This window comes from Capra hircus, chromosome 15 (genome assembly GCF_001704415.2).
Source record: "Capra hircus breed San Clemente chromosome 15, ASM170441v1, whole genome shotgun sequence".
Taxonomy (NCBI): Eukaryota; Metazoa; Chordata; class Mammalia; order Artiodactyla; family Bovidae; genus Capra; species Capra hircus.
The window spans coordinates 30,113,673-30,127,765 of record NC_030822.1 but is presented as its reverse complement, the minus strand read 5'-3'; the positions used below and the strand labels follow the sequence as shown (position 1 = coordinate 30,127,765).

Below are 14,093 nucleotides of genomic sequence, written 5' to 3'. Positions count from 1 at the left end.
CCAACATCTGATTGAGATAAAAGTTCATTGGAAGGACAGGCCCACAGTTAGAAGTCTGAAGTAAAGAGCACAAAATTTAGTACTAGAGGATTGGAGTTCAAGTCCCAGGTTAGTTTTTACTAGTTAAGTGATACTAAACTATATATTTATCTGTAAAATAGAGCAATGATCCTTACTTCACAGAGCTACTGTGCAGATCATGAGATAACATATGTAAAGTATCTAGAATATATAGAAAATGACAGCTATAATAAAGAGTGATACTGCTGAAGCTGGAGCAGGAAAGCGACTAGTAACTGTCACCTGCCCCTGTTGACACCTGTGCTGGGCCAAGCCAGGGGCTGTGGGACAGTTCTGCTAGCTGGTCACCCTCCCACCTCGCACCCGGTCCCCACTCACTTGGATGGGTGCAGGCTTTACCAGTGCGGGGGCACATAGCTGTACGCAGGGGCCCCTTGGGCCCTGTATGTTGGCATGGAGACAGGGTGTGCCCCGATCGCGGTGTGCTGGGGTGCAGTCAGCAGGGTACCTGAGCATCCGGAAGGAGAAGAGCAAGCCTGATGAGGCCGTCCCAGGTGCTGGGGTGAGGAGGAAGGGCCGTGATCTCTCACAGCTGCTCCCCTCCCACTCATGAGCTGCCGCCCAGCCCTCCCCACCTTGCCAGGAGCCATCTCCCGAGAGGAAACCTTCCTGATGCTCCAGGACAGCCAGTCTTCAGTGGCCTCCCTTCACTCTTCTCTGTGTGCCACTCTCACTGCACATCACACTGAGAGGTGTCTGCTGCTTTATGTGGCGCTGGTCGTCCCACTAACTAGCTGTTCCTAAGGGTAGGCCTCTGGTTTGGCCTATTGGTATTTGGTCCCCAGGACCCAAACAATAAGGCTGGCACCCAGCAGATCTCCATCAGCTTGCAGACCTGATCTGGGGAGTGAGAGGCCTCAATGCTTACATAAGGGGCAGAGGAAAATCCCAACTCCCACCTCCTGCCCACTCAAGCCCTTGTACTCTCTTTCCCCACAAGATGACCTCGCTGATTCTCTGAAAGTTGGGTCTCTAAAGGTTATTCAGAGCTCTCTTGTCTTCTCATGCTCTTCTTTTAGTGCCAACTCATCCAAAGACTTCCCCAAACCTGCTCGTCCTCTGGTGAAGTGAAGTCTCTCAGTCGTGTCCAGCTCTTTGTGACCCCATGGACTGTAGCCTCCCAGGCTCCTCTTTCCATGGGATTTTCCAGGCAAGAGTACTGGAGTGGGTTGCCATTTCCTTCTCCAGGGGATCTTCCTGAACCCGGGTCTCCTGCATTGTAGGCGGACGTTTTACCCTCTAAGCCACCTGGGAAGTTCGCTTTTCCTCTGGTGTCTCTCCCTAACTCCATCCTCGGGGCTTCTGGAGTAAGCCAGAAATGGAGAAGGGGTTCTCCTGGACTCCTGTTTCTTCCAAGACACGCAATTAGTTACTGGACAGGTCCCGAAGCTCCTGCCTGCTAAAGAACACTGCCCTGTGCCCTCCTGTTTGGAACTCTGCTGCTAGCAGAGTCCTAGCATCATCATCTGTCCTCTAAAGCACAGCTTTCCCCCCATATCCCCTCGACCCAGCTGTCTCCACCTTGCAGTCAGAGAGAATGATTAGACAAACCTCTCTCTCCCATGCTTAAACCTCTCTGCTAGCTCCCTGTTACCTACGTATTCGAGACTCTCCACCACTTTATCTCTGACAACTGCTCCAGCCACCCTTCCAACTCTACGCTCTCATTTTCTAAGCGATTTATACCATGTCCATTCTGTGAATGTGCTTTACTCATGTTCTCTCCCCTGGACTGCCCTTCCCTCTTTCATCTCTCTGATTAGCCTCTGTTCACCTTTTAAGGCTTAGCTCACTACATCCTCCATGGTGAAATCTTCCACAGCCCTGTGGACAGAGTTAGAGGGTCCCTAGAACTCCCAGGCACAGGATTCTTCATGTTATGCTACAGTCGATCCCATGACTGTGTTTTCCACTCTGTCGTGAGTTCCTGGAGGAAGGGAATGGACATTGACATAGATGCTGCCCTTACCTGCTGACATTGCCATGGTGGTGCCGGCCACCATTCCCATGGCCACGCCGTTGGTCCTGGGAGCGGCGACAGGCGCCGGGTAGATAGCAGAGGGAATGCTGTTGGGCTGGACGACCGTGGTGTGGTGGATGACATGGGGCTGGGCAGCATACACCGGCTGTGTATAGTAAGCTCCCTGGGGGAAGAGGGGCTGAGGTCACACCGGCTTTTGGAGAGGTGGGGAGAGAGGGGAGGGGAGCCTGTCTCAAACCTTAAGCGATGGTATCTGAGAATCTCTGGCCCAGGGCCACAAGGTCTGGGGCTCTGCTCGTGGAAGTACCGTGCTGGTGTGAATGCTGCCATTTTACATACTAGAAAAATGTCCTAAATGCAGAGCGCTTCCCCAAATGTCTCTTACTATATATTTCCTTTTAGGCAAAAAGGCTGACGATGGAGACAATGGTCTGAGGTGACACCCCACTGCCTGGATCACATGACTGCGTTCTGCCGTCACAGCCCACAGGTCTGCTGATCTCTGGGCAGAGTGGACAGAAGGCTTGGATCATCTTAATCCAGAGCTTCTCAAATGCTTCTACTACATAATAACAAGAGCTTCTGACTGTGTACTGAGGTAGAGTGAGGGTGTGTATAGGCTGTAAGGTTACTGCTTCAGTGACACAAGAATGACAGCTGATCAGAGCCACAAACTCTCTTTTCCTCCCCCTCCACCCCACCCACCCAGGCTGGTGGCTCCTTTACCTGCAGAAGAGATGGACCCAGGCTTCTACATGTACTTACCTGGGCATACAGATTCTGCTGGGGGTAGGCACTTCTGATTGGATACATGGCCGTCTGGTAGGGGTTGGGTGAAGGGGAGTAGGGGGGCGGAGCAGTATTACTCTGGGTCGGTGGGACTTTGTATGGTGTCCCCGCAGTATATCCTGTACCAAGGCAATAAGAGAGACTTCCAATTAGTTGGCAGAACAGCATCGCTGGGAGGCAGCAGGTCCCAGTCACGACTCCCCAGACAAGCATGGGCTGAATCCAGGCTGGAAACACAGATGAGAACAGACAGAGTACAGGGCTCCGCCCAGAGAGCCCTGGCCCCAGAGGCAGCTCCCTCAGTCCTGGTGCATAGGGCTGCATGTGTGGCATCTTTTATTTCTCCATGTCTCAGGGCTCTGAGACACAGATAAGAGGCTGGGACCAGATGACCTCTTAAGGGGCCCTTGAAACTCGGACAGTCTAGGATTCTGAAACCTGTACCATGAGACAGGCAGGTACATGTGGACGGGAGACCCTCAGTCTGCCTGCTCTGTACTGCACTCTCTCTTCTTGCTTTTCAATCTCTTCACTCAGTACCCTGGGGCATCTGCTGCGGCTGCTTTTGTCTTGCTTTCTCCCTTACTCTCTCTTTTCTCCTTATATCTCTCTCCCTTTATGAATTGCTCTCCACCATACTCCTCCTCTTCCCTGACAAGTTTTAAGGTGGAACCCTCATACAAAACACCATTCAGAGATCCTCCTTTGGTGAGATGCTAAAAATCTTTGCTCTACATAGCTGGCTTTTCCTCCCCTCCTGGGGCTTGGAGGAGGGCCACCACTGCTTGAAAGACTGAAGTCAGGATAAAAAAGATTCACATCGACCTGGAACCCAGGCCACGTCTGGTCAGCAGGGTGGACAGAAGCTGGGGAGGGGTCTGAGAAGTCAGGCTCCGAGAAGTTCACAATCAGCCATTCACACAAACTATACTGCCTTTGAATTTCTGGAAAAGAGAGTCAGATCCTAAGTTCATAGGAAAAACCTGAAACATAAATCACTCAGGAACAAGGCTGTGTCCCTAGAGAATCACAACATGAAATGATTCTATGGAAACGGAGCGATCATCAGGTAGCCCCACTCTCTGAGTTGAAGGGACAGTGCCAGGGGACCTTGGCTTTGGATCTCCAACGGGGTGTTGCTGGAGATTCTTCCCTGTGATCCTCCATCCTGACTTAGTCTGGCTGACACATCACGAAACCTCTCTTAGCTTCAGGTCTTTTGCCTACAAGACACTCAACAAGGACCCATTCAGTAACATGGAGCTGTTTTTGTAAGAAGGAACTGGAGGCAGAGTAAAGAGGGTGCTTTACTGGAAGAGAAAGGGTCCAGGCTTCAGTCCAGGCTTTCCTCCAATTTGCTGTAACTACTGCCAAGTCTCTGGGCCTTAGTTTCTTATTTTGTAAAATTAGAAGGCTAAGAATGAAGATCTCTTCCTGAACTAAAATCCCATTGTTTTAAAGACACTGGGTCTCTTCTACCCTAACCCCCATTTAAAGCAGGCTGCCATACAGTCACAAATCTCTCTCAGGTCACACCACAGCTTGGGCATACCCTGATGAGGTACTCAGGAGGATGTGAAAGCTACTGTGTAGTTACCACACAAGGTACTACCAATAGGTGTCCTGTCCTCTTCCCTGGAATCATGCCATTTATCTTTCCACCTGTAGATTCATAGTTTGTTCTGTGAAAAACTGGAGAAGCTGATTTTGTGGTCAAACATGCTTGAGAAATAAGTACCAATGAGGATGGAGTGGAAAAAATACACTAATGAGAAGAGAGCATTGGTAAGAATTAGAAACTAACTAAAGTGGAGATGTGAGTCAGTTGAGGAAGAAGTCTACAGCAGATTCCTCCAAGATTCTAGACTGCACAGCTAATCATGAAATGTGGTCCCGGGAGAAGCAGATACTGTGGGGGAAGTCAAGGAGCGTAGGTTTGCACATGTCTAGGAGCTGTTTGAGCTGTACTTCAACCAGAGACAGTTTACTTGTCTGTAGAACAAAGGGGATTCTCAAGATGGGCATGTCCCAAGAGCATGGACTATGATGCTAAGGGAGCCTAATTGCTATTCTGCCCCCTTCCCCCAAAGAAGAAGAAGGTGGGAGAGAAAGGGAGAGAAGAGAGGAGGAGGGAGAGGAGGAGGAGAAATATAAAATAAAAGAGAAAGAGGTTTTATTCCATGACAGTGACAAGTTTTAAAGTAATAGGATGAAATATGAATCTCAAAGGACAGGCATATGCAGGAGACTATTTCCAGATTTACCACAGGATCTTTTACTCATACTATTTACATTTGAAACATGCAAACCACAATTTGTGTGTGTGTGACTGCAGCTTGTTTTAGTAAATCAAGTTTTACTGTAACACAGCCATGCCCATTCATTTACATTCTGACTATGGCTGCTTTACTGGCTGAATGGTGGTTATGTCAGAGACCATAAGGCCTGAAAAGCCTAAAATATTTATTATCTGTCCCTTTACAGGAAAAGCCTGTTAACTCCTGACTTAAAGAAATAAAACACTATAGGGAGTCCTGCCAGAATGGAGAGCACCCCTCTTCCATGCAGGAGGGCAGGACACCCCCGAATCCTAAGAATCCCTATCTCTGAAAGCTATATAGCATAGGGTTATGGTGCTGAGCAGTCTGGAGTCAGACTGACTGCCTGGGTCTCCTACTTAACAGCTGTAGAATACATCAGTTTCATCATCTATAAAATGGGGATGATAATAATATCACTTACTTCATAGGGTTATAGTGATGAATACATTAATAAGTGCAAAGCCCTTAGAAGAAAGCCTGACACAATAAGAATAGTTCATATAGGTTACCTATTATTCCCTTCTCTCTCCCTGTATAGAAAACAGTAAGCTTCCTGTCCTGGGAAGTGTACCAGCAGAGACTGATCTGAAAGCTAAACCATGACTTTCATGGTGGGATCCAACTTGGAACACAGACTTCAGGATTCTAAAATTTTTAAATTTAATGGTTTAAAATGCCATGATTTTAAGATTCTTTAAAGTTAACACGCCAGTGGTGCTAGACTCTCCTTTATGCTCCCAGACAATGTGTGCTCAAGTTCTATCCTCTGGGAAGCCTGCACTCACCTTCTGTGTCACAAGGACAACCACATCTCACAAAGTGTTGAGACTGTCCCTCTAAGGGAAATCAAGAGGTGCCCAGAGACTGCAGTAGAATTTGGTTTCTACCTCTAAGAATAACCTTGTCTGAGAGTGTTTCTTTTCTTCATGTTATGAAATAGACACACATGGACTCAGAATACAAATCAGTTTAGCCAAAACACCCTTGGTGGCCAAAATGATGATGCTGGGGAAGAAGGCCTTGCCTGTTTGTCCAGAGAGGTTGAGAAGGGAGAGGCAAAACTGCAGAGCTAGAAGACTTCTTAGAGAGCATCAAGACCAGCACAGATGTTTCACAGAGAAGACAACGGGAGCAAGCGAGCGCCTGCTCACGAGCACCCAGGACTCGGTGCTCACGAGCACCCAGGACTCGGTGCTCCCTCCTCGAACTACAGTCCCAAGTCCTGGGCTCCGTCAGTGAGTCAGGTCAATTCTTCTCTTAAGGAATACGTTCGTTGGACTAGATAATATCAGAAGATCTTTCCAGTGCTGATACTCTAAGCTGTGAGTATTTCAGTGAGACTTTTATGAGAAAATCCTTGCAGAGGACATTCCGTAACTGACTGATGGTCCTGTCCACACCCTTGAGGATCACTGGAAATTCCCCTGGGCTACCTCAAGTATCACAGAATTCAGGGTTTATTACTTTATGCACCTAAATTAAAGAGGAAAAAAAGCTGTTGGACTTGATACAAACAAAACAAAACCAAGTCAAAACAAAGACTCATTGATTTTGCTCAAATGAACTTAGACTCAACTCATCACTTGAGGCCTGGGTCTCCTGAAAAGAGTTCTACCTAAGTCTCAAGGTTACAGAACTACGACTTTGGAATGCTATCCCTTAAGGACATTAGAGACTTGAATTCAATCCTCTCCAATTCAGGTGAAGAATCTAGAGCCCAGGGGAGCAGCAACTTTTCCAAAACTGCGCAGCCAATCAGTGCAGAGCTGGGCCCAGAGATCAGGGCTTACCATGCCCTGGGCAGAGTTCCTTTTTGGATCATATGTCTGTCTCTGTAGTCCAATCTTGGGCATCTGGTATATTGGCCTTTGTGTCCCCATTTCATTAAAGGCAATATTGTGAGAGAAAAAGGGAATTCAATCACTAGCAGTCCCAGCCCTGTCTTTTGAAAAAGGCTTTGTTTATGGTACCCTATTCTTTCTCTCAGGTTCCTAACCATAATTTTAAAGTCCATCAAATAGGGTAATAAAGAGAGTGTGTATATTAGCAAGATAAAACCTTTTTAGCCCTCTCCTTAATCCTTCTGCACTGTCATAAATCTTTTTCAGCTGGAGAGCCCCTACCACTTTCAAATGCATTGATGCTCACATCAAGGATACCTTTTAGACTAATCGGTTTATTGACTATCAGATTTATATGTCTGGACAAAGCTCTATGTATGAGACTTGCCTTGACCCCCAAGTCTCCTTGTTGGCAGCTGAACAAGAGAGTGCTGAGTAAGTAGGAGGGAGACCTAATTACAAACAGGCTTAGCAAGTGTTAGTGAAATTAAACTGAATTTTTCAAAGGGTCCCGAGTTTTCTCTGGTATTAGAAGCCACAAAATCTGTGTGCTGGGAGAAACTCTGGAGGGATATGGGAGGACCAGTCAATCCTACCTCTATTTATAAATTATAAGAAAGGGGGTACGCCTTGGCCCTTGCTAGTGACTGTGAGAGCCTGTGAGAGGACACTGGGCTATAGCTACTGGACAGTTCAGTGGAACTTCAGGAAGAGGTTAACATGGTGAAAGGCAAGGCCTTCTAATACAGATACTTCCCCGCTGTGAAAAGGACTGCCTCTGGAGGGAATGAATACTCCACTCTTGGAGACGTGTGAACAAAGGCTAGTTGGCAGCTGGAGAGAAGGCCCCTGACAGGGTGGAGGATATTGGTTATACAGCACCGAGATGACCTAGTCTAGTCTCATTTTACCTTTGGAAAAAATAAGGTCCAAAGCATGGGAATTATTCAAGGTTACACAGAACCCAAGTCTATAATCCAAATCTTTTGGTCTTCCACTCCAGGTTTCTTTCTGCTACACTAGTAGGTGTGTCTGTATGCATGTACCTCCCTATGTGCAGATACAAGAGATGTATTATATGCCTGTGCACATATATCATATCATAGGTTATCTGGAAAAACTCCCTACTGCTATTGTCTCTCTCTTAAAAAACAGTAAAATTAATCTCAAGAAAAAAGTCAGTAATAGAAACTTATCCTGGGTGAAACCTTTCTCCAGTTGTGCTGCATTGGGCATATTACCTTTCTGAGCTTCAGCTTTCAAAATAGAATAAAAATCCACCCAAATATTGTGTAGATTAAATGAGAGGGTGATCATGAAAGCATGTTCTTCAAAAGGTGAGAGTGATGTTGTATAAACTAGTTTATGTTGACATGAAGGGGCAATGATAACTAAGGAAAAAACAACATTTTAATGAAAAACTTTAAATACAACATACTCTTCTAATTTACTTACTTAATAGAGTAATACTTCATTGAAGCCCAGACCATGGGCCTAGTCTGCGACATCCCTCTGAGGGCCTGACCAGCCCATGTTGGCACAACTTAAGAAACAGGCGCTTACCACATGCAAAGCCAGCTATTCCTCTTTTGGACGGCTCCAAGAAAGCATGAAGATTTTCCTTACACAGAGTCAAAATGCCACTCAGTAATTTCTGAACACTGGCCCTCATTTTACCTAGTGGAGTCATTTTGTGTTAAAAATCAGAGGTGAAAGTGAAACCATCGGTCAATCCACTGAGCCTCAAGTGAATGGGACCCATCTGACCAGCCAGACCAGTTTCCGGCCTCCACCAAGACCCCCTGCACTTACGTTGCTTCCATAGTGTAGCTTCCATGCAAGGGGCAGTGTTTCTCAAGCAAGGGGCAATTTTGTACAACAAAGCCACCTCCCAACTAAGAATTATGTGCTCCTGATGTCCACAGTGCTGAGGCTGAAAATCCTTGTGCTAGCTGGAGGAGGCCCCTCTGTCCAAAAGTCCACAAGCCTTTAAACTGCCCTCTGTCTTTTCCCCTGAAATGCAGTAACGGTCCTTCCCTCATCAAACTTATTGGCAGATGAGTACTTCCTTCTCTCTCCCTCACTGCTTTGTGTCTCCTCAAAGTGGGGTGCATGATTAAAGAGGATGACCTTTCCCTGTATGCTGCTGCTGCTGCTGCTAAGTCACTTCAGTCGTATCTGACTCTGTGCGACCCCATAGACGGCAGCCCACCAGGCTCCTGTATGAGGAGGGCCAATTTTTCGGTGGGTAGGAGAGAGAACCTCTTAAAACATTGTCTTACAAATGTCAGTTTTTAAAGTTCCCTTTCCTTTCTTCCTAAGAGACAAATCAGTCCCAACCAAGGGGAACAAGGAAAGGAGGAGACAGGCTGTATTTACTGAAAGCCGCAGAGGATGCTTGGTAAGTTCGGTTCTCGGTCCCGGTGTCCACTGGGAGGTGGAAGGTGCCTTCAGTGCCACAGGAAGACGAGTTCTGTGGCCAGGCCTGTTTCATCAGCAGAGTTGCTTAAGGGAAGACACAAGAATGGCATTAGGCAGAAATAAGAAGTGGGCACCACCAATCACAGACACAAAGCAAGGGTCTTGGGCTGGACGGAAACATATAACCCAAGGGGCCCCGTTCAGACACACAGGATGGTTCAGCCTTTCTGAGATGGGTGAGTGGTTGGGAGGAGTGCTGAAATGAGCTTCTAAATGATTTGAAGCTGAGGAAATCTGACCTTACACTAATCAGGAGAGTTGGGATTTTCTACCCACTACTAAAAGCATGACAATGCTTATGAATACCACCTTCCACTGTCTGGCATTCTGGCCTAAGGCTCTGACATATACCTTAGCCACTTTCTTGTTAATGTGTAGCAACTTGGAACCTCTGACTGCCTATTGGGCCAGATCAACTGAGTACTCCTTTTTCATGCCTGAAATCTCAGCTGGAGGTGTATTTAACAACTGCTTTCAAAGAGAGACCCCAGAATGCTAATTACCACCTGACGTGAACCTTGCTGGACTGCCATCTCTTGTAAAGGGACTGAGCTTTGGCAGCCTGGAAGGCACAGGCTGTCCAGCGGGACTCTCCCTGCAAACTCCTTCTCCTGCACACCTAGCGGGGAGCAGGCAGACAGACCTCTGGCACACCCTTTGTACCTCCTGCTGCAGTGCTCCACCTGAGACATGGCCTCATGAATTAGAGACGAAATCTTCTGGGCCATCAAGAAAGCAACTGTCAACCTTAGAGCAGATGTGAAATAGAGATGAGGCCCAGTTTGAAAGAAATCTGCAGAGACTTTCCAGGCTGACTCAAAGCTCAGCTTGAGAAATTTGAAGGATGATGCTTCCTATGTTCTAGAAGTGGGGAGTGACTCAAAAAACTTACCTTCATGTGTCCTGTAGGGAGGGTGAGGAATACAGTTTCAAAGGAGGGGGCTGCTTAACGTTTTAGGTATCTCCCTTGATCTATTTTCAAACACTAGAGGAGAAATATTCCTGACCCAAATTTCTACTTACGACTAAAAAATTATTTTAGCAGTATCTTTTCCACTCAAATAAGGTCTTCGGAGTCATGGATATGGGGTGTTTTAAAGTATATTAGTATTGGCAACAGTTGGATATACTTGAAACATTTTAACAAGGGGCTGAGGTAGACAGGGTAGTAAGAGAAGCAAATTTGCCTATACTCTCTCATTCCATCAGGACAAGGATAGTCCACTCCAGACAGATTCCCATAAACCCCTCTGCCTGTCCAGGTAACTGGAAACGCCTTTGTGTCCTTCAGTCATCAAAGTACTGCGGCCAGAGGAGGAGGTCAAAGACTCTGCTGTTTTAGCTGAACCAAGGAAAAGAGTGTAGCTGTTCTGGGCTGATTCTGAGCTTGCATCAATGGCCCGCAATATATACAGCAGATGCTGAGAAATGAGAAGGAAATCATGGGCAGGGAAGTGACACTAAAAGGAGAATTCTGGTAGAAGAAATGGAGATCCAGCAGAATTCCATGCAGAGTCCAGGGCCTTTGCTAGACATTAGATCATGACTCTGCAGACAACACAGGAGGAGGGCAGTCAATTTTAAACAATCACCTTGAGTTTCTTTTCCTGAGGGGCGGGGATGGGGGGAGTGGTGGGGATTAATAAAGGAACCAATTAGTGTTGAAAAATCCTATTAAGATGGCTCCAAGTTTAGAACCTGCCACTCCACTTGGCTGGAAAGCCCTAACCACCTAAATCAACTTCCTAAAAAAGTATAACATTCATCTCTAAGAAGTCAGATAGAGCAAGCCCAGGCCCTCTGGACCCCACAGGAATCTACCAGAGGGCAGGAGCCTGAAATCTGACTGTGGAGAATTTGGATGTCCTATTCTGGTCCAGTTTCTAACCCAAATGGTGCATACTTTACCATAGTTTTAACCATAAACCAAAAGTCTGACATTAGCCTGAAGGACCATGTGACAAAGTCAATCAAAATCAACCAGAGCGCGACTGAGGCCTACACTGCACTCAGCACTGAGGGGAGTGCCACGGTGGACAGGAACACACGTGGGTCATGGGCACTGCACACAAGGTTATTTATGGTCTAGCTGGGGATGCAACACAGCCACACGCCAACCAGAGAGTGAACAAGACAGCATCACGCACAGCAAAATAATGCTTCAGGTTAGCCAGGAAAGAGGCAAGTGCGACTGTGCCTTTGATTTATGTGTTTCCCAACTGAGCCAGTGAACTACACTATACATGTTTGTGAAGAAGTGGATATTTTTTTCTGGTTTCATTATAAAGAAAACAAAAACTAATATTTCTGTAGTTTTCTATATATATAAATATATAATAATCTACATAACTGGATAAATATGAAGACTAAAAACAACAAATAGCAGCTGTCAATTTGCTCTCCTCATTAGTTAGATATACCATATGATCCTCCTTGTCCATGTACAATTCTAAAGTAACCTGTTGCTGGTAGCGATTCAGAACTCAGTTGTGGGATGAAGACAATCCAACTGAAGCTTTGAGAGGCGTGGTAACAGAGAAGGCTGCTCTGACAGGCATGCCTGCTCCTGGTGCCATAAAACGTAGCAACTCCTAGAAATGATCTATATTTTGAATAAATACATGTGTATATATTTGTCAAATATTATTAAGGTGCACGTGTGAGACTGGTGAAACTTTATGGAGTGCTGTATATGTACTATTCCTCAATTTAAAAAGAGAGAGAACCCGTGGCAGTGAAGGGCCACGGCCCAGTCACAGCATGCTGCCCACGTCCAAGTGCTGGGTTGTTCACATCCCTGGACACGGGGCCCTCACGCCCTCTGACACTTGAACAATCTGTTAAGCACACTTACAAGGAGGAGAGGCAGCAAGGGACCATCATCCTGAACAAGGTAGTATGTCAGGAAATCTGAGTTCTGGCCTGGGCTGTGCCACTTATTAGCTGTGGGACCTTGGGCAAGTCACTATACCTTTCTAAACTTTAGGTTTGTTGTCTCACAATGTGACAATAAATAACCACTACTTGATTGCTTGACAGCACTGATTGTGAGGATCAAAAATCAAGTATCCGGTCTCACAGTTTCCGATTCCGGGGCTTGCCCACTCCTCCACTCCCAGATGTGGTAGCTCCATGGAAGCTCTCATCACCTCCCTGAATTACTGCAACTGCTTCCTCACTGTTTTCAAATCTGCCAACTCCAATCTCTAAGCTGCAATCAGAGTGATATTTCTAAGACCTGTATCTAATCACAAAACCTTCTTTCTTAAAAATATCCCATGGTCCTCCACTACCTAACTCCTTGTGTGGCACTTAAGGCCCCTCAAGATCTAGTCCTATGATCTCTCTAGATTCTTTTTGTTCTTGCTCTCAAACCCTACACATCAGCCACATAAATCGCTCACCATTCCAAGACTGTGTCAAGAAGCATCAGTTCTCTGTATTTTTGCTCACACTGCTCACTCTTCCTGGCACATCTTTCCCCAGATGCTACCTAGTAGACATTTACTAATCCATCAACCATGAGCTGAAGACTTGCCTCCACTATGAGGTCCTTTTCTCCCCCAGTTTTTGACCATACTTCTCTTGTGTGCCCCATTTGTTTCACTATCCCAGTTCCTGTGTTTCTTAGAAGTTCCCTGCTGGTTTGTCTATCTCCCCTGTTAAACTGTCAGCTCCTTAAAAACAAGAACTCTGTCTTACTGAACTCTGCAACTTCAAAGGGCCCTGGCTTAGGGTCTGGAACAGAACCATCTGTGAAGAGAAGAGCTCCATACTACTCTGAATATTTCAGATGCTACAACTGGAGCGGAAAGGAAGCAGGAGTGCTTCTCTCACTTTCTATGGAGCCTTCTGTTCAAGTTCATATATTCTGAGACAAACAAAAATGATTCCTCATAAACAATAAGAGAAACAGGTCTGTGACTAGCAAAAATGAAATAATAAGATTTTAAGAGGGCCTTCTGTTAGCATTTAAAGGGACCTCAGAGATCATCTGGAATAAAACACTTTATCTATGGCCTGGAGATATTAGCAAATTGCCCAAGATCACGCAGCCTATAGCAGCATAGAGAGATTTTCACAGCTCATCTCCTAAAAGATGGGCCACACACAAATTCAATTTTCAACATCCAAATAATTCAAGGTTAAAAGTTGAGAAAGTGTGCAGAGACTTTACAAAAACATTGTCCTAAGCAGCCCAGGCAAGGGTGGTGAAAGCAACAAGTCCCTCCTATGGTCCCTTCCTGTCTATGACAAAAAAGGACCTAGTCAAGTTACACTGCTGGGACCCTCACAGGTGCCCAGGAGTTCCCCGTGGTGCCTTGGGCCTGGAGTCCACACTGCCCAGAGAATCCAGCTCTGGTCCCTGGTTTATTAGCACGCTTGACCCTCACCTCTCACCATCTAGGAAAATGTCCCCAGATGAGCCAGAGCTCAAGATCTGGGCTGAGGGAATAGATGCATCTAAAGTCAACCAGGTCTTTAAACATGTGAGACTGCCAATGCAGATGGAAAAATCTGATCCTGGGCCAGACTCGGTTTTTTGCGTTCTTACAGGCATAATCCAGGTATTCCTCCACAGGGGCTGCCACACAGCCA

At 46.3% G+C, this 14,093-nt stretch overlaps 1 protein-coding gene across 4 annotated transcripts in view; it reads right to left on the bottom strand.

Annotated features, from left to right (window-relative positions):
- FAM168A (family with sequence similarity 168 member A) overlaps positions 1 to 14,093 on the bottom strand; it is a 199,031-nt gene that overhangs the window by 2,112 nt on the left and 182,826 nt on the right. For 2 of the 4 annotated variants that reach the window (XM_018059372.1, XM_018059373.1), the window contains 4 exons: positions 9,393 to 9,518; positions 2,828 to 2,970; positions 2,051 to 2,225; positions 400 to 529 (listed from right to left, as the gene is read on the bottom strand). In XM_018059372.1, the coding sequence (XP_017914861.1) occupies positions 417 to 529; positions 2,051 to 2,225; positions 2,828 to 2,970; positions 9,393 to 9,518 (557 nt within the window). In that variant the 3' untranslated portion in view covers positions 400 to 416. The remainder of the gene's footprint in view (positions 1 to 399; positions 530 to 2,050; positions 2,226 to 2,827; positions 2,971 to 9,392; positions 9,519 to 14,093) is intronic. The other 2 variants (XM_018059374.1, XM_018059375.1) reach the window with 1 other exon arrangement.